At 48.8% G+C, this 26,593-nt stretch overlaps 11 protein-coding genes across 11 annotated transcripts; 7 read left to right on the forward strand and 4 right to left on the reverse strand.

Moving 5' to 3' along the window:
- Positions 1-190: 190 nt before the first annotated feature.
- N7517_001940 (NADH-quinone oxidoreductase subunit D) lies at positions 191-1,885 on the forward strand (the record flags this gene model as incomplete). The annotated part of the gene is made up of 3 exons (XM_056719670.1): positions 191-853; positions 914-1,634; positions 1,689-1,885. The coding sequence occupies 3 exons, from the start codon at positions 191-193 to the stop codon at positions 1,724-1,726; spliced, it is 1,422 nt and encodes a 473-aa protein (XP_056583805.1). The 3' UTR covers positions 1,727-1,885.
- A 1,361-nt stretch (positions 1,886-3,246) lies between these two features.
- N7517_001941 (uncharacterized protein) lies at positions 3,247-4,321 on the forward strand (the record flags this gene model as incomplete). Its single annotated transcript, XM_056719671.1, has 4 exons — positions 3,247-3,349; positions 3,403-3,506; positions 3,560-3,584; positions 3,648-4,321. The coding sequence occupies 4 exons, from the start codon at positions 3,247-3,249 to the stop codon at positions 4,319-4,321; spliced, it is 906 nt and encodes a 301-aa protein (XP_056583806.1).
- Positions 4,322-5,101: 780 nt separating this feature from the next.
- N7517_001942 (uncharacterized protein) lies at positions 5,102-5,812 on the forward strand (the record flags this gene model as incomplete). The annotated part of the gene is made up of 1 exon (XM_056719672.1): positions 5,102-5,812. The coding sequence occupies one exon, from the start codon at positions 5,102-5,104 to the stop codon at positions 5,810-5,812; it is 711 nt and encodes a 236-aa protein (XP_056583807.1).
- Positions 5,813-8,235: 2,423 nt separating this feature from the next.
- On the forward strand, positions 8,236-9,141 carry N7517_001943 (SAP domain-containing protein; the record flags this gene model as incomplete). Its single annotated transcript, XM_056719673.1, has 1 exon — positions 8,236-9,141. The coding sequence occupies one exon, from the start codon at positions 8,236-8,238 to the stop codon at positions 9,139-9,141; it is 906 nt and encodes a 301-aa protein (XP_056583808.1).
- A 2,466-nt stretch (positions 9,142-11,607) lies between these two features.
- Positions 11,608-16,170, forward strand: N7517_001944 (uncharacterized protein; the record flags this gene model as incomplete). The annotated part of the gene is made up of 1 exon (XM_056719674.1): positions 11,608-16,170. The coding sequence occupies one exon, from the start codon at positions 11,608-11,610 to the stop codon at positions 16,168-16,170; it is 4,563 nt and encodes a 1,520-aa protein (XP_056583809.1).
- Positions 16,171-16,523: 353 nt separating this feature from the next.
- N7517_001945 (uncharacterized protein) lies at positions 16,524-17,184 on the reverse strand (the record flags this gene model as incomplete). The annotated part of the gene is made up of 2 exons (XM_056719675.1): positions 16,524-16,659; positions 16,715-17,184. 2 exons carry the CDS (start codon positions 17,182-17,184, stop codon positions 16,524-16,526), a joined length of 606 nt encoding a protein of 201 aa, XP_056583810.1.
- A 216-nt stretch (positions 17,185-17,400) lies between these two features.
- Positions 17,401-19,080, reverse strand: N7517_001946 (cytochrome P450; the record flags this gene model as incomplete). Its single annotated transcript, XM_056719676.1, has 5 exons — positions 17,401-17,551; positions 17,611-17,777; positions 17,832-18,146; positions 18,195-18,983; positions 19,030-19,080. The coding sequence occupies 5 exons, from the start codon at positions 19,078-19,080 to the stop codon at positions 17,401-17,403; spliced, it is 1,473 nt and encodes a 490-aa protein (XP_056583811.1).
- A 512-nt stretch (positions 19,081-19,592) lies between these two features.
- On the forward strand, positions 19,593-21,182 carry N7517_001947 (MFS transporter; the record flags this gene model as incomplete). The annotated part of the gene is made up of 3 exons (XM_056719677.1): positions 19,593-19,792; positions 19,845-20,301; positions 20,355-21,182. 3 exons carry the CDS (start codon positions 19,593-19,595, stop codon positions 21,180-21,182), a joined length of 1,485 nt encoding a protein of 494 aa, XP_056583812.1.
- Positions 21,183-21,455: 273 nt separating this feature from the next.
- On the reverse strand, positions 21,456-22,876 carry N7517_001948 (Annexin type fungal XIV; the record flags this gene model as incomplete). The annotated part of the gene is made up of 2 exons (XM_056719678.1): positions 21,456-22,804; positions 22,858-22,876. The coding sequence occupies 2 exons, from the start codon at positions 22,874-22,876 to the stop codon at positions 21,456-21,458; spliced, it is 1,368 nt and encodes a 455-aa protein (XP_056583813.1).
- A 343-nt stretch (positions 22,877-23,219) lies between these two features.
- N7517_001949 (uncharacterized protein) lies at positions 23,220-23,549 on the reverse strand (the record flags this gene model as incomplete). Its single annotated transcript, XM_056719679.1, has 1 exon — positions 23,220-23,549. One exon carries the CDS (start codon positions 23,547-23,549, stop codon positions 23,220-23,222), a length of 330 nt encoding a protein of 109 aa, XP_056583814.1.
- A 1,046-nt stretch (positions 23,550-24,595) lies between these two features.
- Positions 24,596-25,884, forward strand: N7517_001950 (Zn(II)2Cys6 transcription factor domain-containing protein; the record flags this gene model as incomplete). The annotated part of the gene is made up of 2 exons (XM_056719680.1): positions 24,596-24,676; positions 24,730-25,884. The coding sequence occupies 2 exons, from the start codon at positions 24,596-24,598 to the stop codon at positions 25,882-25,884; spliced, it is 1,236 nt and encodes a 411-aa protein (XP_056583815.1).
- Between the last annotated feature and the right edge of the window lie 709 nt (positions 25,885-26,593).

Consider the following 26,593-nt stretch of genomic DNA (forward strand, 5'->3'; position numbering starts at 1 on the left):
CCCTTCAGGCCAACCAGCGCACGACTGATGACCCGGCAGCTTTTCACGTGACGAGCCAAAATGCGACTCCCAACTTGAGACCTTCAGCGAGTTCCCTATCCGTAGCGAGCCATATCCACCCATTGAATGCGCGTGGATTGAGGATCATCTCCCCTCTTTTCCCTCTTGGATCTCCAATTCTCCATCCTCCATGGCCGCTTCTTTCGCCCGCCTAGCGGGCAATGCGCCCAAAAGGCTCTGCCTCCGCCCCTCCTCGCTCAACACATCCATTCCTCGTTCCCGCTCGATAGCCACCTCTGTTCCTCGCCGTCATGCAGAGGCTACAAGCTACCAGGCCACACGACTTGTGCCGACCGACCCGACCTTCACTTCCCTCGCCAACAAGGGTATTCCCGAGGACCCCGAGGCTGCTGCCCTTGAATCCCAGGCCGAAGGAACCGACCGCAAGATTCGTCATTACACTGTCAACTTTGGTCCTCAGCATCCCGCTGCTCACGGTGTGCTCCGATTGATTCTGGAACTCAACGGCGAAGAGATTGTTCGCTCCGATCCTCACGTCGGTTTGCTTCACCGTGGTACCGAGAAGTTGATTGAGTATAAAACCTACATGCAGGCCCTGCCTTACTTTGATCGATTGGATTACGTTTCCATGATGACCAACGAGCAGTGCTTCTCCTTGGCCGTTGAGAAGCTGTTGAACGTCGAGATCCCTGATCGTGCCAAGTGGATCCGTACCTTGTTCGGCGAGATGACCCGAGTTCTGAACCACCTCATGTCCGTCCTGTCCCATGCAATGGACGTGGGTGCCCTGACTCCTTTCCTGTGGGGTTTCGAGGAGCGCGAGAAGCTTATGGTGAGTACTTGATTGAGAGCTGCGGCCAGGTCTTATTTACTGACACTTCGGGTGCTTTAGGAATTCTACGAGCGTGTCTCCGGTGCCCGTCTCCACGCTGCCTACGTTCGCCCCGGTGGTGTGTCGCAGGATATCCCCATCGGTCTTTTGGACGACATCTACCAGTGGGCCACTCAATTCGGTGACCGCATTGACGAGACCGAGGAGCTGCTCACGGATAACCGTATCTGGAAGGCCAGAACCCAGGGTGTCGGTGTTGTTAACGCCACCGATGCGCTCAACATGAGTTTCACTGGTGTCATGCTCCGTGGCTCGGGTGTTCCCTACGATATCCGCAAGTCACAGCCGTACGATGCCTATGACCAGGTCGAGTTCGACGTTCCCGTCGGTGTCAACGGTGACTGCTACGACCGTTACCTCTGCCGTATGGAGGAGTTCCGCCAGTCCCTCCGTATCATCCACCAGTGCTTGAACAAGATGCCCGCTGGTCCGGTTCGCGTGGAGGACTACAAGATCTCACCCCCTCCCCGTGCCGCCATGAAGGAGAACATGGAAGCTCTCATTCACCACTTCCTTCTCTTCACCAAGGGTTACTCCGTCCCCCCTGGTGAGACCTACTCCGCCATCGAGGCCCCCAAGGGTGAGATGGGTGTCTTCCTGGTCAGTGATGGCAGCGAGCGGCCATACCGCTGCAAGATCCGTGCTCCTGGTTTCGCCCACTTGGGTGGCTTCGACCAAGTGTCTCGTGGTCACCTGCTCGCCGATGCTGTCGCAATTATCGGTAAGTCTTTGTTCCCTTGTCTTCTTCAATTCCAACTTCTAACGTTGAATCTAGGTACTATGGATCTTGTGTTCGGTGAAGTTGACCGGTAAACGATATTGGCAACGCAATAATAAAAAAGAAAAACCAAACCCGAAGAAAACCTTCCCATGGCACCCTTTTAGATGGTTAGATTCGCCTGTGCTGGGGGAAAATCAGAAAAGAGGAACAACCTATTTCCTTGATGTGATTTATAAACCCTAGAACTTTCGACGCTGGCTAGGGTGTACCAAATGTTCCATGTTTTCTTCCCATGGCGTTGTGCTATTATGTCCTGTCATTCTCCTTTGTGTGTCTGTTTTTTTCTACCTTTACTGCTTCAGACAAGCCCTGTGTATAGTGAACATCTGATTCTTCTTCCGTGAGCTGTTTTTCAATGTAGGGTATATCATCTATAAATCTAACACAAGCTCAAGTCTGAATTTTATAATATAGTACATGGTACCTTTGCATACGAATTTATGTATGTAGAGGTCCTACATAGACTGATTACATAGAGAAATAATCAAGATATCCCTTACATTGATGATCCATGGATTGTTTGCTTGGTGGCAAAATACACACCGCCCTGGGGATATAAGAAGGTCCTTCCTCCCCCAGAGGTTCCTCTTCTTTTCTTTCTTCTTTAGCTCTCTTTGCCTATTGGCTTAGATCAAGTGTAGTATCTGTTCTTTTCAGTTTAATCTCTGAAAGTTTCCGTCCAGGAAACACTTTGATTATTCCTATTTTTGGACCCCGCGACTTGGCCCCTGTGCTTGCGCATGCCTCGTTGCACAGTGTCATTGGGCTTACACTACCCCCGATCGACGCGAACTCACTTTTTCATCAACTGTTCGGCTTGTCCGGGCGCTTGGAGAAGATGTCCCTTCAGAATCTACCTTGGTGTTAGTAAGGTGAGTCGCTTGTTTACCCTGCTGAGATGAGGGTGTGGTTGTTGACGTGGGCGATCACCCTTGTAGCGCAGATAGTTTGGGTGCTCTGTCTCCAATGCGACTCCCCCTCTCCCCTTTGTCCCTACAACGTAGTGCCATAGAAGTTGTCAATGGGGAAATGCTGTCGATTCAGTCTATTTTGTTTTTGTATGTATCTTGTAGGCTCCAGGGCTATGGGAACAAGGAGTCCGATCAACTCGAGGGTTCTGGGAGCCCAACCGTCCAGACAGCATTTCCATGGCAGGCTCGTTTGATAAACACGTCCAGATGTTTGATCACTCGGTTTCAACGTTTGTACGTCAATATTCACTCGAACCTTGTTGCGAAAACTGCTCGATCTTTCTGATGACTCTTTATGACCTCTATACCACGTTATTTTGACAATTCCAACGCATCCTTGGTTTAAACAGCTGAACCCTCGGTTGCATATATCGAGCCATATAAGGTACAAAGAGTATTCATGGAAATTCTCAGGTATCTGCCATTATAACCGCCTGCTTGACCTATTTGGTGACCCCCGCACCGAGTCCGGCTCTGTGATAATCTCCAAATCGGCTATATGCCACTCTGCAAGGTACAAAAACATCTAATGATTCTTAATCATCTTGGAAACAAAGTGAAGTCTATTTGAAATATTCAACATGATCAAACAAATAGACATTTCACAGTCAGTTATATATCCCAAGTGGTTCGGGGGCTCTGCATCATGCATGGCGGTCCTTGTTTCCCACCCTTTGGACCTGGGTGAGCTAAGCCATTCCATTATAAAGAACACAGTTCTGATTGATCCATCATAGTTAAGGTTAGAATGCAAATGAAGCATAGTGGCACGAAACCCGGGACACTCACTACCTGCATTCGAATCGTTCAGCGAGAGGGCGTGCTTGCACTTTATAACGGGGTAGGTCTAATGAAGAGCGACGTTAATTGTGATCATATACTGATGTTTTGAAGCTTTCGGCAGGGTTTATGAGGCAGTGTTAGTCCACCTAACTATTCCATCTCTTTTACCAATCCCAATTTATATTGACCCATTCGGCAGTAACATATGGCTCGGTCCGCATCGGCCTCTACGAGACACTAAAAGAACAAACCAAAGCGAACAATATTCCCACCTCCCCACCAGTTCTTGGGATATTAGCAGGAATTTCTGGATTCATTGGCGCTATCTTCGGCAACTCCTCAGATATAGGCAACATCCGCATGCAAAACGACGGTTCACTACCTCCTCATCTTCGTCGCAATTACCGGCACATCTTCGATGCGTGGAGACAGATCAAGCACCAAGAGGGATGGAAGGCCTTTGGACAGGGGTTGTGGCCGAATGCTTTCCGCTGTGGTATGATGACCAGTTGCCAGCTTGCATCATATGATAGTTTTAGGGATTTGATAGTGGCAACCACTGGGATCCATAACGATCATCCTGTGTTGCATTTATCGGCTTCATTCTTAGCGGCGCTGGTTGCTACAACGCTGTGCAGCCCGATTGATGTAACCAAGACTCAGTTAATGGGGTCCTCAAACAAGCGAGGAATATTGCATGTTATAAAGGATCTTACAGCCGCAGAGGGAATGAGATGGGTCTTTCGAGGGTGGACGCCTGGTTTTGTTCGGTTGGGGCCACAGACCATGGCAACGCTGATTCTTTTGGAGCAGCATAAGCGGTTATACAGGGATTTCAAAGAAAAGACAGATACTCAGAAAATCTCACTCTAAGTCAGCCCTTCAATGTACTGTTGGACTCCATGTGACTCCATGAGTATTTGATTTCTCACACAGTGCTTGTACCTACATGTACCTAAATGTACCTACATACATAGCATAGGCTTTGTACAATCCACCAAATTTGTGCTAGCAGTATTTATCTCTTCCCACTGTGAAAATTACAGTTCATAAGTTGCTTGCACATACTTTTACAGTTTTACGGATCTCTTTAACTACCACACAGGTGAAAAAGGTACACGCGGAGCTAGCTAGATTTTATAGTTAGGTATTGTTGGAGAAGCTCGTCGCCCTCGCCGTATTCAATGTTTTGTTTTAGTCTGTGGAAATCGGAGCCTTGCAGCCACCGCGTGGCAACTGCCTGAGGCCGTCAACCCAGTATATGAACTGTTTGTTTTTCACGAGACTACATATCACGATCTTCAGACGACTCAGTCGATCAGGTTCATTTCTCTTCTCACAATTCAGCTTGCTTTGGTTTCCACAACATCCAAGCCATTTCAATCAGCCCAGCCGTCAACTTGGGCCCATACCAACCCACATATCTCCGACGGGACCTATCCACTTGCTGCTATTTCTACTATCTTTCTCAGTATTCCCTGGCGACTGCAGCCACTTGCTGATCTATCTCGAGATCGATCGCGGATCTGATCCGACTGATGAGGTATAGTGCACACTAAGCACGCTGGGTGATGATTCTAAGTATGAAAACATCTAGCATTTGACCCAGACGCATGAGAAGTGACTGAATCCCACCTTGCCAGCTCAGCATCAATGGAGACCCCACTAGAGCACCATTCTGAACGACTGACTCCAACTTCTACGACACCTCTACTCTTCACCTTACCCGTTGAGATACGTCTCGATATCTTTGGCTTCTGCATCCCCCGAAAATGCGCCATAAAAGTGACAAACGCCATGTATCGGCCTTACGGGGTCGAGCCTCTGGTTTCTACGCGTGATCCGTCCCCCACAAGCGACAGGTTCGCCAACACCCGGCCTCACTGGACCAACATATTACATGTTTCCAAACAAATGAGCGATGAATGTCTGGACATCCTTTATGGCGACAACTTGTTCGAAGTTTACCTGAACAAAGGAGGTGAAGGTATGCTCAAGAAAACATTCAGCAAAGAGAATCTCCAGCGAATCCGGTTCATTCTTGCCATCTCTCCCGGCCCATGTTTTACTGGGGAACTGAACTCACCTGACATTCCTTTCTGGGCCATGATAATCCCAAAGCTGAAGCTGTTTGAATGGGTGACACAGCCAGACAAGAGTGCCGAGCAGAACATGAGCGATGTTATGATCAAGCAAGGATTGGAGGGCTGGATGAAGTGGACGGACTCATACTCGGACTGCTTCGGTGAATTTCTGGTGGCTGGGGTCGAATTCAAAATGAGATTTGACAAAGGAGATGGTGAATATAGGAAGATCGGCCGGCTTTTTTTCCGGCGAGGACCTTTCTTCAAGAAGGATGGATAGAAATGAGATGATGAGAGCCATGATGGGATCCAAGAGATATTCCACAACAATCCATGTTCAAAATAGCCCGATCTTTCAAATACGAGGTCTTACAACATACTACAAGATAGTATCCTGGTCGTTACACTCTGCAGTACTTTTTAACGCGACATTCGCACCTGAGCAAGAATATCCGGCTGCTTATGCGGCCTTGTTAAGTATTCTTTTAGATGTCTTCTTAGATAAAGGGTTCATTCCTTCATAAGTAATATAGCTAGAAGTAGAAGAAGCGCTAGCCACAAGATACAGAAAATAGGCTGTTAAAGCTGCTTGAAATGTGCAAAATGACCTTTCCATGTCCATGGGTATAACATTTGATTACGAATTGGCCATCATGAAATCCAGCATGAGAATCTCTCCATATTTGTAGCCCATCAAAACTCTGATATCTTTCACTCTGTAAGGTTTTCAACGATTACCCAAACCCCCATATTTATGCTTTTGGCGGGAATGCTCATATCGCGCGCCCTCCAAGGCTTGATTGCACTGTCTGTCGCAGTACCGTAATATTATAACCAGAAAAGGAGAATAACTGCGTAGTTGTTTGTCATGACCTGTAGAATTTCAGGTTAAGGTAACTGCCTCAGGCATTTGTAGGCGACAGGACTATATCTGCCGGCCATCCTCTTCCCTGTCACTTTCCCTCTCTCTCATCTCTCTATCCCTCTATATTTCATCTCCCTCTCATCTCTCTCTCATCTTTATCTCATTGAACCCCTTCTACGAATACGGCTTTGGGATACGAGAGTACCCGGATGCAAGAAGCATGCCCCGTCGAGGACGGCGAGGACGTCAAAGACATCAAAGAAATCAAGGACTCCCGACAGCGGCACCTATTCTAAACCCATATGCAGCCTGCACTCTGTGCGGTGATAAAATCTACAGCTTTTCGACCACTGGGATTTCCGAGATGTGCTTTTCAAGGTTGATCACGGGCTCAGATTCCATCTCTCTGGGGTTGGCGAGCTTCGACCAATCCATCAAATATAGCTGCCATGGGATGAGAAGAAAATGGTTTTATGGAATCATCAAATCCATATTCGAAGCTCTAGTCAGCACGCTACCTTGAGAACATGATCGCGCAGTACACAGAAAAGTACACCAAGCAGATGGCGAAGGGGTTTGGGCCAATATCGCAACCCTCAGTACCTACACATACAATGTCCCGGCGATCATAGGTTACTTTCAAATCTAGAAACTTGTTTCTCCTGACCGAACTCATCTTAAACATCACAGGTTACCTGGAAAACCACAAGGACATCCGAAATCTGCTTTCGGTGTTTCCGCATTGGCACCAGATGATTCCGGACCGCTATTGGCGACGTCGGTTCATCGATGATAACTATCTGAACGACGATCGGTTCCCACCAGCGGATGCTCTGGATTGGCAACATATCTATCTTAATACTGACAGGCTGTTACAGCCATCGTTGGGATAGAGAAACATGCAGCATATTCTGAGGCAAGTACAGGAGGCAAAAGATCGATTTATGCAGCGACTGGAGCAGACAGATACTCAAGATTGGAAAGGATCGAATCTACATCGGGCGGAGGTGGTTCCAAGAAGTGACAGAACGTTTACGGAGTACTTATGGACACACCCTGGGGGTTTCTTTTATTTTTCTGCATTATTCTTCCATGTGCTACCTACTCAGATTAGGAAATTTCATTACAATGAATTAAACGACCAGCCATGTTCTTTCTGTCAGCTTCGTACTCCGTACTCTTGGCAGCAATGGCATAATAGCAGCCTATAGTTCGTTTGATGCCTGAGGAAGCATTGTGGCGTATGATGTAGTCTATGTATAAACCTGCTTCTGTTGTGGCGCAGTGCATACAGGTTCCCATATTTCCCCCAACAAGTTGTCGCATTACTCTGTACGGAGTACGTTGTACAGCAACCTCTGATTAGGAGATTAAAGTGCCTGTCGAATTTTTGACGTTGTTTTCGCGTGGATTCGAGATGAAGGACCAGTGAACAAAATAATCTAGATTAGAATGATTAGTAGACTAAGGCTACATCTAAAAAAATGAGAAAATGTCCTCATTAGTTCTATACCAAAAGGGCATGGAATATAGGGAGTTTTGATGGAATATATCCAAGTCAAATGGTCGAGAAGCTTCAAGAAGAGGTGGACCAGGCCTTGTTGTCTGGCCAATGGGATCATTTTAAACTGCTTATGTAATTGTTGTAAGTTGCACTTGGGGACCTCCACTGGGTAAGATCGCGTCGAGCTCTCCTTCAGCCAACTTCCATTCCTTTGTTTATCACGCATAATATTTGGTCTGCAGTGAACATCAAGCATCTGATCATCATCGCAATTACTTTTACTTCTACCCTCTCTCCCTTCACCAATTGCAGCCTACCCATCTCCGATCGCAAAATGGCCACCGACTACAGCAAGAAGACCAACGCCGAGTTGGTTGAGATCCTTAAGACTCGCTCTCTCCCCCACACTGGAAAGAAGGCCGACATGGTCTCGCGCCTTCAGGAACACGACGAGAGCAATCCATCCGACGCTCCTGCCGCAGCTCCTACCGCAGCCAAGACCGACGCCGCTGAGGACGTCATTGACTGGGACGACGAACCCGCAGAGACCATTATCGAGCCATCCACAGAAGCCGGCGCAGCTGCGATTGCCGCTGGTGGCCAGGGCGCAGTTCCCAACCCCGTCGCTGTCCCGAACCAACAGCTCGACGAGAACCCCGCCACAACTGAGAACTTGAAGGTCGAGGCGACCGGCGCCGTCGCTGAACCAACTACTCAGCCCGAAGCCGAGACTGAACAGAAGCCCGCCGTCGATTACACACGAGGACTCCCCCAGACCGATCTGGAGGCGGAGCTCGAGAAGCGCAAGGCTCGCGCGCAGAAGTTTGGCATCGTTGAGGATGACGACACAGCATTGAAGGAGGCTACAAAGCAGCTGGAGCGCGCTAAGCGGTTCGGTACTGGCGCCGAGGCTGAGACTACACCCGCTGCAGGTGTAAGCCGTCTTGACCAGGCACTTCCGGATGAGCGCTCCCGCAAGAGACGTAATGATGCCCGCACCGACTCTCGCAACGACCAGGGTGGTCGTGGAGGCAAGAGACGCGACACTGGACGCAACCGCAACAACCGTCAACGTGGGGATGGAAACCGGGATGGAAATCGCAACCGTGGCGATGGGAACAAGACTAATGCTGGCGTGAAGAAGCCTAACGCCGGAGGGAACACTGCCCAGAAGTCTTGGAGTGAGAAGGATAATGCGGCTATGGAGGCTCGCAAGAAGCGGTTTGCGGCCGCTGCTTAAATGTTTCCAATAGTTTGTGTCTGGTATCTGATTTGGTCTTCGGTTCCATCTCTTGTTCTTTCATCATGGGCGTTGGTGTGTTGATATGCTGCTGGAGAATTTCAGGGTCATTCCATTCGATTTGTTTTGTTATATGTCTCAATGAAAATGTACAAGTGTGTGAATTTTTATATTTTAAAGAGTGCAAGCAGTCCTCCAGGTCTGTATGTGTCCATATGTAAGCTGCTTAATCCAAGGCCAGGAGGGACCTATGCCCGGGCTTGCCAGATGTATAGTTATTCAAACCCGAGATTTCTCAACTTCTCCATTTCCCATATCCAAGCAACCTCAGAGAAAATTTAATCTTCAAGTTCTCTCGCGGCAGAAATAATCGGCAGAAATAATCGGCAGAAACAATCGGCAGAAACAATCCCCTGGCCCTGGGTTGCGTGCAAAGTCAGCTGAAATGTGCATTAGTCGCCTGTTCCTGCAGCATGGGCGTCGACCAGTACGACCACTCACTAGGCAAGGATAGGCCAGATCGTGATTGTGGGACCTCAAACTCATCTTTACTTATCTTTGAGAGTCCAAGAGTACTTCACAGTACAATATTACAATTGCAATATATAACATACAAAGTGCTCCGTACAGTCAATGCCGTTGTTCCTATTGCCCGGATTACCGCCCTCTACCCACTTAGATCAGTGACACTCCCCGCGAATCACAACCCAGAACTCGCTTTTTTTTTAGATGGTGGCTGCAAGCCAACACTGATTATCGTACAGGGCTTGTTCATTGCTCCATCATTCAGTGGGCCATCACAGCCCAGTGACTAGCGGGCTCCACTGTCTCGAGGCTCCACGGCTTAAACATCGAAAACCGTAACGAAATGCCCTCTGCGGACAGTCACTGGCTCGTTGGATGGTACAAGTCCAGACGTTAGACTCAACTTTAAAGCCCCTGCGCTTTTAAACCAACCTATGGGTGATTGGAAGGATTTTCTCCGAAAGGTTCGGGACGGGCCTCTGTACCAAACCATGGACTATGGCCGTTGGGAAATCTTCCAAGTTGGAGACTTGATATGTCTCATGTACGATAACAAGTGGGATTGGAAATGGATCGACCGTTTCGGAAATATGAAGCATTTTACTATATGCATGGCCCATTTAGACCACGTTGGGAAATTCTCCGAATGCCCAGGAAAGGGAGTTGCCAAACGCCAAAAAAAAAAAAGAAAAGAACCAAAAAAACCCCCCTTCACGTCGATCATTTCACCATTTGGGGTTGAGTCGTTCGGCGTCTCCGAATGCGCTGTCCAGGAGGCGAGAGACGCGATAACCAGACTGGTTGTCAATACGAGTTCGCTACCGTACAGTTCTAATGTGCAGGTGCTCAGCTTGAGTCTACATCTCACCTGACATGCGAATCAAGTTAGGTCTTTTTTTTATTGAGTCAAGCCATTAGCTAGGGCCCCGGGGGTACGCCACGGGTTGTACCATAGCCTGTCACGTTGTCTGGCCCTAATACCTTTACCGCCAGGAGCCGATACCGTAAGCAAAGCAGCCAACGACATGTCTTTGCTTGGGAGAACCCTTGAGTGGACCGGCATTTACCTCCCCATGTGGACTTCCGTGCGCGCAGTCTTGATCTAGCTGGGGAATCGCCCTGGTTATTTGTAGAATCCCGTTTTTGACTTTGCAATGGGGGCTACGCTTGAGAAGCACTGCGCAACTTTCGCAATGTACTCGTCCTTTTGACAGGCTCTAGGTCTTCCCAGTCTCGATTCCTTCCCGTCTTGTCACAGTAGTCACATTACTTTCTTGCCAATGAGATCGCTGGTTACATTCTTTCTATATGGTCATTGCGGTTTCGAGGTATTTTCCCCCACATCCGAGGGGCAACCCCAACACATAAATCTCTGGCGTCTCGGAAATTCCAAGTCTTTGATCTACTCATTTTGACGTTACAATTTATTTTTATCTACTTCAAATTTCATCTCTGACGTGGCCAAGGCTGGAGAATAACCCTGACATTTGACGCCACATTGCTCCGGACTGTGGCGAAGTAGCTGCAGCTTTAAGGCTTCCGATCCACAGTGGACTTTTCTCTTTATCTACTGACGTCTGTGAGTGTGCTTTTCTTTTCTTCTTATGGTTAACATACTTGCAATGTCTATTGACACTTGCTTTTTAGTTGTGCGACTTTGAGATACCCTTTTGTTTTGTTTTTCGCGAATTCCATCTACTTTTTACTTAATTCTATACACTGTCAAGGACTAGGCGCCAACAATATCGATATTTTTGTTTGACATGACTCAGATACCGTGAGCTTACATACTGAATATGAAGCTGGACCAATGGACTGATTAAATCCAGACAGCTATATACCCCCATAACGACGTGATGGTTACTATAACGAAGTACATGTACCCACCGTTTAATCATTTGTCCCTGGATTGGAGCCGGGGTCTTCACTCATCCGTACGCCATGTCGTACAGCTCTGGCCATCACATGCCACACGATGCTTCTTCAAACTTATCACATACCAATGCTGATGCCTATGGCCGACCTCCACGATCCCAAATTGCGAGACCCGTCAATCACACCCCTAGAAGCAGAACCTCGTCATTCTCAGATGCCGAAGATATTGGCCCGGTCTCAGCGCCTTCGGCTCTCAAGCGATCTACCAGTCGTGGAAATCGCCTGTCCATGCTTCCGCGCCCCAGTATTGGTAGCACAACATCTCCAATTACGCCAGTGTCGGCTTCCTCTTCTCAGAATTCTACCCAGACAATTCCCTCCTCGCTTTCAAGCCCGGAGATTAACAATCCCTCGCTTTTAGTTGCTGGACAACAATTGCCCCCGCCAAAACGAACACGGAATGTTCTTCGAAGGAGGGCACCGACAATAGGAAAACATGTGGAGCAATCCCACTCTGACAAGCTTAGCCTTGTTATTCCGCAAGAGTCCCATTCTCTAGTTATGAACGATGTGTCAAGACACGAAGAAAATTCGACATCCTCAATTTCAGCGCAATCGGCTTCCTCTTACAAACCAACCCGCAAGAATGATAGTACGGTGGCGGTTAACTCGATGAGGTCTAGGCTCAATGGTCCGGAAGAGCTGGCAAGTCTTCGAACGACAGTTGATACGCAAAATTTGCCAGCACCTCCCACTCCCTTTTTATTGTCAAGTAGCCCCTCGACGAGATACTCGGAGTCGCCGAGTATTTGGAGTCGGGGGTCTACCCCAACATCATTATCATCATATTCTCCCGGTATTACAAAGATTGGTCGTCTAAGACAACCGAGCCCGTCTCAAACAAGATTGCCTGTTTTTTCTCCCCCGCCGCCACATGCAAGCCCTCAGCAAGAGAGGCCAGAGCCGAAGACTCAAAAGCGGGTACTTCCTACAAAGCCTTCTAGCGCAAGCGCAATAGGAACCGGCAAAGGCCAGAGAGTACCACCGTCTAAATCTCCCTCTACAGCGCCCCGAGGCCCACCTCGCAGTCCGCCGCCGAGAAAGTCGTCGGTCAATTTCAGCCCCCCCAAAGCCCCCGAAATCGACGTTGAGCAGGCTCGCAGGGAAGTTGAGGAAGCCGAGAGGCGTCTGTTTGAGCCATTAAAGGCAATGGAATATTCCCCCACACGGAGTGCGGAGACACCACAAACTCCACCACGACCGAGCAGAGATGGAACGCATCGCTTGCAGCTTGAAACATCACCGATTGTTCAAAGCAATCTACGTCATATTAGAACAACGGGCCACACAAGACGCGAGTCGATAGAAAAGATTCTAGCGACACAACGTCCACATCCAACATCCAACCCGTCTGCCGCGGTATCAATCGACTCGCTACAATCAAGAAGCATCTCTCAAGTCCCTTCCCGGGACGGCGGTTCTCCTGTACTATCCAAAAAGCCACCTCGGACCTTGACCAAGGTGACTTCCAACGAAAAGCAGGATTCAAAGCCAATGCCAACACAAAAGCGGTTTGGCCTTTTCTCAAAGAAGTCTAAGCCGGATATGTCAGAGAATTTGGCAGAGCAAGCTCGTGCCACTCGCAAAGGTCCAGCAGCGGGAACAGGTCACGAGGGCTACGGAAAATATGGACAGCGCGGCCGCAAAGCAAGCGGTAGTAGTAGTAGCGGGACAAGAACCAGATCAACAAGCACGACACGGAGTGCCGCTAGCAAAGGGAGTCAATCGAGTCGGCCGGAGTTGGAAATTGACGATTTTCTAATGAGCCGTCTAGAGCCTGTCATTATCAATGGCGGTGGACTAGACGGTGCATCGTTGTCGCGGACACAAAGCGAGCAGAGTTTCAGCAGCATAAGCGTTGCGTCGACTTCGAACTTGCCGCGGCAAACCCTACTCTCGTACTCGACTAGCCAGTCTACCGAATCCCTCGCGACTTCAACGGGAACTTTCGGTGAGACTATTACGCCAAGTTATTCCAATGGCAACGGGCCGATAGGAAACAAGAGCTCTGAGTATCAATCTAACGCGAGTGTTCGTCCAAATGCATCGAAGTCACGCATGCCCGTCCCAAGAGGAAAGAGACATGAAATGTTTGCGAATCCTCAGGCTGCCGTCACAAGCTCGTCTCTTCCTAGCCATGAGACAAGCACTGCCACCTCACACCAACCGAAGCGTGCTCAAAAGTCCCCCGAAAAATTGCCCAAGCCTGAGCAGGTTGAGAAGCAAGCCAAGAAAGGGAAGACATCGATGTGGAACTTCTTCCAGAAGAACCGTGGCAACGAACAGAAGACCTCAATTCCTCCGACGGCCTCACCCCAAACCGCGAAACTTCATGCGGCGATTTCCCCGGTTGTGAACAGTCGGCCCGTTGCCCATTACGCCTTGGTGGATGCCGATTCAGACGAGCTCGATGAAATCATCACCAACATCGAAGACTCACCACCAACAGAAGAGGAAACAATTTTCCACCCCGTGGAAGTTCCAAGAGGCTTGAGCATCAGAAAAAGAAAACCGTCAATTCTGCTTCCATCTCCACCAAAGATACATGGCGAGTTTGAAAATGATGATCGCCCATCGCCGAGGACGGCCATGTTCAATCGCAACCTGATGGCCCCGGGGCTCGAGATATCACCTGAACAACGTCCAAGGCGCTTGGCCTCTATTGGTCGGATTCCACCGGTAGTTTCACGGCGCGATAGACACCACCAACCCGCCATGCAGTCTTTCTCGCGTCCGTTCAGTGTTGTCGAATCCCCTTCCCTCACGATTCCAACGACACAAAGCTCATACGAATCTCCACCTATCGCTAATATTCCCTTGGATCTGGGGATTGGACTAAGCGAATCTTCTGACTGGGGCCATGGCTTCAACCCGACTTTTAGCGCTTCTGAGCAGACCAGCGCTTTGGAGTTCCTTGCTGGACCATTCACAACGTATGAGTTTCTTCAATTTCCACCAAAGAAAGGCTCAACATCGTCAGATAGCTCTGGGGCTCTGGCTGCAGTCACAGCCGTGGCCCCGGTTCCAGGTTCCCCGCCAACCGAGGACGAGGTGTGGAATGAGTACGATGATCTTATTGATCACGTTCTGTCACCAGATGAACCGAAGCCCGAGGAATTGGGAAAAACTGAACAGGAGGACAGATTTGAACTTGCAACGATGGCTAGCAGGGCTCTTCAGGACGAGTTGTATAATGCCAATCATCCCCAGTCAGTACCTGGTGGCAATTCCGTCCGCTCGAGTGGCAGTTCTGTTCATCTTCGCCGTTCTCAGATTGTATCTGCTTTGCAATCGTCTACCGCTCCTTCATCTCAGCCGTCTTACAGTGATCTTGTTGCTGGACATAGAGGCTCAAATGAGGACAAGACCCAGCAGACGCAGACTGACGATCCTACTGAGCAGCCTTCTTCAAAAGATCAGCGTCGTGAACAGCAGTCTACGTTTCTCAACTCCCTGGCTGCTGTCCCTTCGCCTAGGCCAAAATTTCACCGAGAACAAGAAGCCGCATCTTCGGAGCGCGAGTGGGACGCAGTGACAAGAACTAACATGCGTTCTGCTTCGCTTATGACTAGTCGCTGGTTGTCTTTCGGCCGAGTCCTTTTCAGCCCGGCGCATAACCACGTCAAGGCCGGAAGCCAAGGGCGAATTCTTGTGGTCGATGGACTGGGTAATGACGACTGGTCTTTCTACTGTTCCTTGACGTATCCTGATGCCGAGGTATACAGTCTGGGTGGACGTCCTGTATCCGCGGCACCTCCCCACCCCGCTGCATGGCAGCCCCCCACCAACCATCACACTGTATATCACGCAGGACTGGGCAACCCTCTCCCCTTTCCAAAGGACTACTTCACAGTCGCTGTACTACGATTCCCCACTGTTTGCTCCGAGATCGTCCAAGGCAACATTATCCAAGAATGCAAACGTGTTCTCCGCACCGGAGGGTATCTTGAAATGAGCCTCCTAGACCGTGACATGGTTAACATGGGACCCCACACGCGCAAAGCTATCCGTCAACTCAAAGAAATGACCTGTCTCTCAGACTCGACCCTCAGCCTAAAGCCAACCAGCGACAGCGTCCAACGCGCGCTCGGCGCCCAGGGCTTCGACAGTCTCCGCCGCTGCATGGTTCGAATTCCAGTCGCAGGTATGGTCGTCCGATCCTCCGATTCCAGCTCATCAGCACACTCCATTCCAATAACTACCCCTTCGATTGCATTTTCGCTACCTACCATATCCGTCACAACTGCAAGTGGTAGCCAAAGCACGGGAACTGCCTCGAAATCACCCTCGAAAGATGCAAATATCTCTCTCGGTGATTTGCTCTCCGACCCTTCCCCGTCTCCGGCAAATGACGAGTCAATCGCTAAGATCGTTGCCCGTGTCGGACGCTGGTGGTACTCGAAATGCTATGAGGATCCGATTTTCTCGAACGGACATTCTCAGGATCCGAGTATTTGGAATGACCGCAAAGTCCTCCGCGAGTGCCAGAAGCGCGGCACCGGGTTCCGCATGTTTATTGCATACGCTCAGAAGCCTAGTGAGGTTCCGCGACGCACGGCGAGTGTGTAGCCTAACGGCTCTGATACATTTCATTTTTCGCTTGAACTTTTCGTTTTTGTGTCTGATGTGATCCATGATTTATTGACACTATACGCTGCATGATGCAGAAAAAATACCCATATATATGCCTTATGAAGTCCGATTGTTTTTGAGCGTTTGGAAGATACGGGCTTTGTGGCTTCCGCTCAAGGCTTGCATTTGCTTTGCTTATACTTGTTTTTTGTTCAATATGGCGTACATGATGCTATGACTGATATGTGCCATAGAAGAAGAGGTGTGGGGTTTCCATTGTACAAGCAGGACTTAATATGGACAATCAATTACTTTAATTATTCTCATCTGTGTGCGAACGCCTAAAAGATCTAGTTATCCTGCAGATGCAGTTCCGAGGACGCTCGCTGCGCCCTTAACTGAAATATCAAAGCATCCTGAAGACGCATGATTTCTCTTTGCAGATGCATTCTCTCATTCTGCTCTCCAGTCTGCTTGATTATAATGCTAGCATTGACGTTAGACATAAATTCTATGCCATGACAATAACCAGATCACATACGCTTGAGTAACCCTTAGACAAAACATCTGCCTTTTCTTCCTCAATTGAACAATCTGTTTCAGCTTGTCCTCCGCCTCAACCTTTTGGGCTAGAAAGTAACCCCGTCGACCAAGTAGTATCCACAAGGGAAGAGAGTCCTTTTCGGCTAGATCTGCTCTGACTTTGTGCGCCAAGTTCTCTAGATGATGATACTGCTGGCTCTGGCTAGCTTCGGGTTGTAGCTCATCGGGGATCAAGTGGGAAACACTTTGGAGCCAATGTGCAACAGATTCGAATGCCGTAAATTCATCAAGAAACCGATGTCCAAACTCTTGCAAGTCTTTCTCAGCATCCAGTATGCGAGTCGCGTAGAATATTGCTGTGACGAATATTGCGTATGCCAATGTCAGGATGCCGATAATATTGCCCGTTGTTGAAAGGGGGCTATCATCGCATGATAGTATTTGTATAGAGCTGGTATTTCCGGCCATAGTAAATGGATTGACGTGCTTTTACGGAGGTAAAGAAATGTTCGAGTTGGAGGAAAATACCTTGAAGATCTCAAGAGATGACTCTATTCTTCGGAACCGGAATACGAGAAATTCGGCCTCGGCAATTAAGCGCCTAGATATTACTGTGGCGCAAGCCCCTTGTAAGATAAGTAACTTCGACATTCAATATATCTCAAGTGTTCATTGTATCTTAGCTTACACCCGAGTTAAATGAACCTTCAACGGGCCCTTTTCCCACATCAGGAAGTTCCTCTGTTTGATCCAATCCCGGGCTTCGTCGGCAATCTCAATATCAAAATTAAAGACAATCAAGGCAAGGATTAGACGCATCTCGCTATATGCAAGGCTGAAGCAACGTCGTTAGTATCTCCTTTCATTCTTCTGGTCATCTTAGTCATTACTTACTTCCTTCCAAGGCAATTTCTCGGTCCGATATGGAATGGTTGCAATACCTCTCGACGATCATCTGCAAATGAGGGATCACCCAAAAACCTCTCTGGGTGGTATGTGTTAGGGTCTTTGAAATACTCTTCGCGCCGATAAAGTGCCCATTGATGAACCGAAACATAGGTCTTGACAAACGCTGTTAGTAGGGATATATAGTATTCAAATCAAATGAGACTCACGTTTGCCGGAACATATTCGCCCAAGACCTTCGCACCCCCCTCAGGACACATACGGGGTAGACCGTTCGCAATAGGTGGATACATGCGCATTGCTTCGTCAAGACATGCAAGCATGTAGGGCAACTTGTTAACAGAGATCAGATTGATCTCTTCCTGGCTTTGAAACACACTGCGCACTTCCTCTTTCAACTTCTCATAGGCAGTTGGGTTCATGAGGAGGAGGTATGTGGCTCCACTCAATAATGAGGCTGTGGTTTCGGAACCACCGATGATGAGAATTTCAGCATTTGCAATGAGTTCATCAATACTCAGATTCTGACAAAGATCAGCTGTTATTCTTGACGAAAATAGTTGAAAACTCACCAGTTCTTCCCTCTTTCTCATAAGTCCCTCAATTAAGTCGGGTCGACCCTCTTCCTTTTCCATCCGCCGCATCATCTTCTCTTTGGTGAGTTTCTTATGTTTCTCGTGTGCCTCTTTCATTGACGCAGGCACCATTGATAACAGGGTCCGCTTCACGAGTGGATAGAACGAGAGCGCTTGCAATATAATGCCAAGCCGGCCGGCGTCGAAAATTCCCTTGATCCATCCATCAAGGTTTGATCCCTGCAGACAGCCAAATGGTTCACCAAACGCTAGGTCTCCAATAATATCGAAAGTGGTGTAGTTATACCAATCGGAAAGAATCACCGGACTACCGGACTTGCAAAACTCATGTAATCGGTCAAGCAACATATCAACATAGCCACGAATCATTAGCTCCTGCTCTCGCATTGCTTTTTCAGAGAAACCGTGCGCCATCTGTCGGCGGAGACGCCCATGTTGTTCTCTGCTTTCGTTGACTACATGTGATGGTTGGTCTTCGACCGGACAATAGAACCAGGTTGCCTTTGAGAATTCAGCTTGCCCTTTCTGGTGGCCCATAATATCTTGCCAGGCATCGGGGTGGGAGAAGGCCAGCTCGTCCGGTGCAATACGGACAATATCGCCATATCGCTTGTGCATTTCCAGCATGTCGAAGGGAAGAGTTCCCCGAACAGACCGGTAGACATATGCTAGTCGTGATATTTTGTGTTCTAATGGCCCCGGAAACCGGCTCAAGGGGTGAAAGTACACATTGTAGATCACTTTAGAGGCAAGATATAATATCGCCTGAACGTGTTAGAAAAGAAGACACAAAAAGCATCGCATGGCGTACCGTAAAAAGTCCTGTTACCAGCGCATGCTGTACGTTGAAAATTATCCCCATTTTGCCTCGATATTCGCTGTAGTTTACTCCAGAGAGGCTCCGATGCGACGGATTCTTATATGTGTAGATATTGATCTAGGCCGAGGTTACTCATGTTGATCGACATGGCTAATAGCATAAATTCAAGCATTCATTTTGATCAAATTTCAATCAATAATTCAAGATCCTAGCGCCAATGGGATTGTTCAGGGGCTTGAATGACATTCCCATCCGAACCCGAACCCGAAGCCGATGTCGATCAACCAGGTCGCTCCATTTTATACAGCGTCCGCCAATGGGGGCTAGGAAAGGTACGAATACGAACCCCCCCCTCCTCTGTGGACTAAAACACAGGGTGGGATCTCATTTATATGCATAATCTGTCCGGATTCCCTTTGATAGGTGCACGGATATGAAGAAACCCGTGGAATTTATGCATTTCATGCATATGACAGACTTGGACTCATTCAAAAAGCCCGTCGGCGCACACCAAAGTGCCATGTGTGCAGATTTATCTTCACAGTGCCCTCAACATGGACGCAAGATCGCCTGATCCTGAAGCGCAGTCTGCTAGACTGCCAGATGAGAAACTGAAAGAGCACACAGCAGATACGTCCGAATATGATGTCTTCTGGGAGGAGCCAGCCAGTGAAGACCCCGGGAATCCAATGAACTGGAGCTCCGGGCGTAAATGGACTATCATCGGGATGGTTTCTTTCATCACTTTCTTGACGTGGGTACTTTTTAAATGTTTTTGGTGTCGACCAAGATTCTGACAAGACTAGTCCCCTCGCCTCTTCGATGTTTGCGCCGGGTATCAGACAAGTCCTCGAAGACTTCGGTTCAACATCTAATATACTCTCGTCTTTTGTCGTCTCGGTTTACGTCTTAGGATTCGCCTTCGGCCCTCTGATTGTCGCACCCGTCAGCGAGTATAGCGGCCGCTCGTCGGTCTACAATGTTTGCAATGTCTTGTTCGTGATATTCAATATCGCCAGTGCGCTCGCTCCGAATATGGCGTCTTTGGTGGTTTTCCGGTTCCTTGACGGGTTTGCGGGTGTCGCTGCCATCACATGTGGTAGTGGTACGATTGCAGATCTTGTGCCGAGAGAGAAACGAGGTCAGGCGATGGCTATCTGGTCCTTAGGACCGCTGTTTGGTCCGATCATCGGTCCTGTCGTGGGTGGGTTCCTCGTGGAGGCGACAAATTGGCGATGGGTGTTTTGGGTTCTTGCCATCACGGTAAGAAAGACAATGTCAGATCAAAAGAGTCTAATTTCTAACTCATTTTCTAGGGCGGAACCGCATCGATCGTCTTCTTTTTCACCGTGCCTGAGACATATGCCCCAATTCTCCTTGAACGGAAAGCTGCTCGGCTGCGAAAGTCAAGAGGAGATACAGCGTACAAATCTCGCCTGGATTCCGGAATCCCTCCAAAACAGCTGTTCGTGCGGAGTCTCATTCGGCCATCGAAGATGCTTATTCTGTCTCCAATAGTAGCGCTAATGTCCAGCTACATTGCTGTTCTTTACGGCTTCCTCTACATCCTCTTTACAACGTTCACGATTGTCTTCGAGGGCCAGTATAATTTCTCTGCCAGCGGCAGCGGCCTTTCATTCCTAGGAAGCGGAGTGGGCATGTTGCTTGGTCTTGCCTACGTGGGGACATTGAGTGATCGCAAGATCAGGATCAAACTCGAGCGCAAGGAGACGCCTATCCCCGAGGACCGACTTCCCACGTATCTTACCATACCTGGCTCATTAGCCATCCCGGCTGGTCTCTTCATCTATGGATGGTCGACAGATAAAGTGGTCCATTGGATCGTTCCCGAGATCGGAAATGCGGTTACTGGGTTCGGAATGATCATTATATTGATGTGTGTTCAGACATATCTGGTAGATGCTTTCCTTGCACATGCTGCCAGTGCTGTAGCTGCTTGCACTGTTCTGCGAAGCTTGCTTGGGGCTCTTCTTCCTCTTTGTGGATTGCAAATGTATGAAAAACTCGGTCTTGGGTGGGGAAATAGTTTGCTGGCATTCCTTGCCTTGGCAATGGCCCCTATACCGATTTTGTTCCAAACATGGGGGGAGAGGCTGCGGACGAAGTGGACTATTGACTTATAGCCTAAATGGTTAGAAACTTGTAAATCTCTAGGTAGCATATACGATTAATTAATTTCTACAGCAAATCCAAGGTCCTGAAAGTGTTAAATCAAGAAAGAATCCTTAGCTTCTTTTACTGCAGCACTCAGCACTATCTGTCTGGCGTAGCTCACATTCCTCATTTCAGATCATGGTATCTCGAAGTAGATGTAACCAGTCATGAACAACATAGTCATTCAAAGGTCATAATTTGTACAGGAATAGAATAAGAAAGGAAAAGAAAAAAGAAGCCTTCTACTCAAGAAGGGCAACCATCAACCGCTGGTAATCGCTAGAAGTCTCACCGCGCACCCGGTCAATCAAGTCCCTCCCGTACTTGTGTTCATAAGCGCGCTTGACCCTCTCCTTGTGGCTGCGATCCCAGTGGACTCGAACAACACGGACAACAAGGCGGTCGTCCTTGGTGCCCATGCCGCTCATGCAATCCTCGAGTAGAATAGCATCACGCATGGCAGGATCCGTAGCCGAGCGGAGCATCAGGAGCAGTGCATCTTCCATGTGACCAGAAAATTCATCCTTGATATGCTTCTCGAGGGGGATATGATAGCGTGACTCAAAAGTTTGGCTAATAGCGCGGAGCTCAGCATTAGACGCCTGAGCAAAGATTACGCACACTTCTGTGACGTTCTCTTTAGCTTGCAGGCAGCGAACATCCGCCTCGATTGTTTGCGGATTGACAGGGGTAGATTCTTCATGGCGAGCGGCACGAAGGATAGTGGTGAAAAGAGTGGAGGTCTTGAAGGAGAGGTCGCCTTCGACATCTCTAGCAAGCGAGCGCTTGTGTCTCATTTCGTAGGCGGTCAGGATAGCATTGATATCAGCGTTGGACCGGCCGAGCAGGATGTCGTTGAGTAGCCACTCCTTTGTGCCAGCGCCATCGATTGCGTCGTGCAGGTTCTCGACATCATGCATAAGCGGTCCGTCGAGCACGGCAAGTAGGCCGTCGCGGAAATATCCTCCAGTCTCGGACTTGACATCCTTGAACAGATCGCGGCCGAGGTGCTTGGAATATGTGTCGCGGACAGCGGCCATCTGGAGCGGGTCGAGTTGCGCGAGGACTGCAATCAGGGCCTTCTCATCCGTGCCAAAGCCCTTCATCGCTTTGCGGAGCGCATCTGCTTGGGGCCGGAAGTCACCGGGCGCTAATTCACCAGGGGTATAACCGGGAGACGGTCTTGAAGGAACACCCTGGGGTGGGAAGGCGCCGCCGGGTGGTCCGCCGGGTGGTGGTGCGCCGTATCCAACGGGTGGTTGGCCTGGAGGTGGGTATCCGGGAGCACCTGCAGGCGGTTGGCTTGGAGGGGCATAGCCATGCGGTGGCTGGCCGTATGGAGGTTGCGCGGGAGGAGCATGGTATCCGTGGGGTTGTGGCGCGCCGTAAGGAACTCCCTGCGAAGGAGGGGCACCATAGTGGCCTTGGGGTGGAGGATAATGTCCCTGTTGAGGCGGGGGATAGTGGCCTTGCTGAGGTGGGTACTGGCCCGGGGGAGGAGCACCGTAAGGCTGCTGATAACCCTGGGGCGGAGGTCCTGGAGGAGGGCCTTGCTGTCCGTATTGGGGTGGGTATCCTCCGTACGGAGGTTCTATTCACTGAGTTAGCTCCCAAGGGTCGAAATGCTTTTCAAAGGCCACTAACGGTTAGGGTTATAAGACATGGCAAGACTATTGTATGTTAAAGTCAAGAACTGTCAGGGCAGAAGGGTGGTTTATAATGTCCCGACTGCCCCGAGTGTGGCGCAGTCAGGTGGGGGCGCTCTCACAGCCTTGCGGCTTTCTAAGGTTGACGCCTGCCAACCCTTCCAAGGAATATTTACTATGGGTTTTCCAAGGTTCGTAACTTCGTATTGGTTCTTCCTTATTCCCCATTTTCTAATATATTGTTGTTGCCTTGAGATTTCTTCCATCTACTATGGTGTATACAAAATGGACCTTTGACCCCTCGATTCATTCCAATTTCCAATCCCAAAGACCTCTTACATATTCAAAAGTCATTACTCATCACAGCTTCAACCATTTCCCTCCACCGCCAACAACGGTCCCTCTCTTCACCTCGCCATCGCTGAAGGGCATATCAAAACCGCCCGTGATCGAAACCCCGTTCTTGAGCTTGAGTTCAATCTGATCTTTTTCTACGGGCAACTCTTCAAAATCTTCAGATTGTTTGTGTAACTGGTCGGCTGAGTCATAGGTGACGTCGGCATTGGGAATGGAGAAAGACTGCCCGAAGCCAGTCAGGTTTCCCACGAAAATATACTGAGCGCCTTCGACTTCAAATTGACCAAGGACTCGTCCTTTGTCGCTTGTCAGGGTTCCAGTTCCTTGAGGCATCTATTTCATGAGTTGATCAGTATGCGCTACCAATGGGAACATAAAATGGTGCCAACTACTTACTATAAGGAGATCTTGCAAATATTCGCTGGTATTGGGATTAATGTTATGGATATAGGTGGTCATTCCATCATTTAAAGAGACTGGGCAAGGAAGAGCGGTCAGCTTTCAGGATTCAAGCTGGGATACCGTGCAGTGCGTCCGATGTCATACATGCAGGTCAAGTGGAGAGCCGTGCTTGGCCTCCATGTTATGGATGGTGGTTCGCCTTATCGAGTCTTACACTACAAAACATACTATGCAAGGCGCAACGCATAATAGAGATGCGTAGCCACGTAATGGGACGGGTCTCCAACCGCCCTATCTGGCAGGTCCTGAATATCAAAGTTAAAAAAAAGTCACGAACAATCTTTCAACCTGAAAGGGGATGGTTACCTACACTGCTGAGATTTTTAAAGCTTGATTGAAAATTGGAACTTGAGAGATAAGATCCTGCTGATGAAATGGCTCATTACTGGACCAGGATGAAATCTATATTTAAACAGAGACATACTTTAAGTTGAGATATTTATACTGTGTATTTCGCTAAAAGCCATTATGGCATCTGGATAGTCCTATGACTGTATTAAGAAGAAGTTTCATGTGTTATTGTTTTCGTGGAGTGCTTGTTTTTCATTCAGTGACCACCAGGGTTAGAAATGGGCCAAACCTTGCTTTATTTCATGGTAGTATGTATTTCTCACTCTACACCGATTCGCCTGACCCCAGAAATGATATATTTTAGATCAAATATAGCGTGAAGTATGTCTTTTCTTAATTTCGAAGATCTTGAGCTCCAGACTACATATAGGAATGCATACTGCTTCCCCCATCAAATCTGATAGCGCTAGCCTATTACGGTTAGCGCAGCCCCTTGGCCGAGATGCCAGTGCGCCTCCGCAAAATCTGTAGAATAGGCGCCTAGATTCCCTCTTAGTAATGGTACAGTTCATATTAAATGCCTCTCGGGGTTCACCATAGATTTATGGTACCTGCTAGTGATTGACATGGACACATTACCTCCAGGCCGCCGTTCGCACCGGAAATCGCGATCAGGATGCTTACAATGCAAAAAGCGAAAGGTCAAGGTGAGGAATTCATCAATATTTCTGGCGAGTATTAGCTTATAGTTCTGTATCAGTGCGATGAGAGCCAGCCACGTTGTCGGAACTGCGAGAAGCACGGGGTTGTTTGTTCCTTCGCCTGTCCCTCAACCGCGCTTTCTCCACCCCAGGCGGACCCAGCAGAGTCACCTGTGTCGCTATCTGGCCCAGATAGCACCGGACCTGGAAAAATTCGTGCCCCAGTACCTGGAATCTCACAAGTTTTACCAAGTCTGTCCTCATTAGGACCATTCCCTTCCACATTGGCTGTTTTTGACCTGGAACTGTTGCACCACTGGACAACGTCAACCTGCTACACACTATCGCGAAGCCCCGCTGTGCAGACCGTTTGGTGCAATGAAGCACCCCGAATTGGCTTTGCAACGCCTCCAGTGTTGCACACCTTGCTAGCACTTTCTGCGCTACATCTAGCTCGCTCTGATGAAGCGCGACGCGCAACATGTCTTGCTCACGCACAGATGCACCACAGCACCGCCGTGAGAGAGATGATCCCGCTCGTTTCACCTCTTGCGCGAGACAATGGTGCAGCACTTTTTATTTTCTCCTCTCTGACGTGCATGTTCTCTTGCGCCAAGCCATCGGAAGAAGGCGATTTCCTGGTTCTCTTTGAGCGTGGGAATCTATCAGAGTGGGCCCGTCTTTTCCGAGGGACAACAACTGTTATTCATACCGGCGGTGAGGATCTTCGTACCGGGAGGCTGGCACCTATCTTCACAAACGGATCTTATCTAGCTGCTGCCCATCGCTCGCCACATGCCCTTGAGCAAGGCAAGCCTCATGTTTGGGAATTGCAACAAATGATATGGAGAGAATGCGCAGCTGACCCGTCACTTCGAGTTATCTATCAAGAGGCTTTAGATGAACTAGCCCGCACATTGGGTCTAGCCATAAGGCCTGGAATCATGCGGAGACTCGAGAGCGCAGATGTCTTTCGGTGGCTGCTTGATGTCTCAGATCAATATTTAAACCTCTTGTGCCAGGAAGCACCGATTGCACTCGTTATATTTGCTCATTGGTGCGCATCTATTCGTCAGATCGAGTGGATGTGGTGGATGGAAGGTCTAAGCTCGCGCCTTATGACACAACTATATTCTGTGTTGGATCCAAAATATCGAGATTGGCTTTTGTGGCCACAGGAGATTATTAATGGGAGCCATGAACAGTTAAGTTAAATCGGATTTCTAATTATCAAAGTTTGGATACCCCATTAGGGAGAAACAAAACACCCCTGTGGTGGAAGAACAAGGGGTGCAAAAATGGTTTCATAGCATATACTAAGAGGCATATTGCCGGTCTGCTATCGGATTACCTCTGTGTTTCTCATTAGATCTATGGACACTGCCAGTCTCTATAATAAATGTTCAATGCAGAAGATAGCTTGAATAGACATTGGTACGTGAGTTAGAGCACTTGCTTCCAAGGCTATGTCTACGGCTATCGCTGGTTTAGTTACCATGAATCGCTATTATTCTCATTTGTGCGGTCGCTTCCTCACAGGCCATTCTTCAGGTCCTTCTACATGGCTTGCGTGACTTTTGATTGCACTCCTTCCTAATCAGTTGCCTGCTGCTCCGTTTGCTGTTGTACTGCGGGATGTACTCACTTGCCCGAGTGGTCCTGGCGGATGTGCGGCGCAGGGAACGACCATTGGTAAAGACGAGGCCGCAAATATGCCGGTCAGTCTCGCATAGTACCAACCTTGGTCTGATATTTCTTTATCTTGACTTTTGTGGCGGTGCTATCAGTGCATGGAGTGAGAACGTCCTTTTCTCGGTTGAGACGGTTTTGCAGTTCTCCAAACCGAAGCACGCGAGGATCTTGTCAATGCAACCCTAAGATCGGGGCCGTTGTACGGTGTAACTAGTCAACTGCGAACTATTC

The sequence above is a fragment of the Penicillium concentricum genome (genome assembly GCF_028827145.1).
Source record: "Penicillium concentricum strain IBT 3081 chromosome Unknown utg000001l_segment0_segment0, whole genome shotgun sequence".
Classification (NCBI taxonomy): Eukaryota; Fungi; Ascomycota; class Eurotiomycetes; order Eurotiales; family Aspergillaceae; genus Penicillium; species Penicillium concentricum.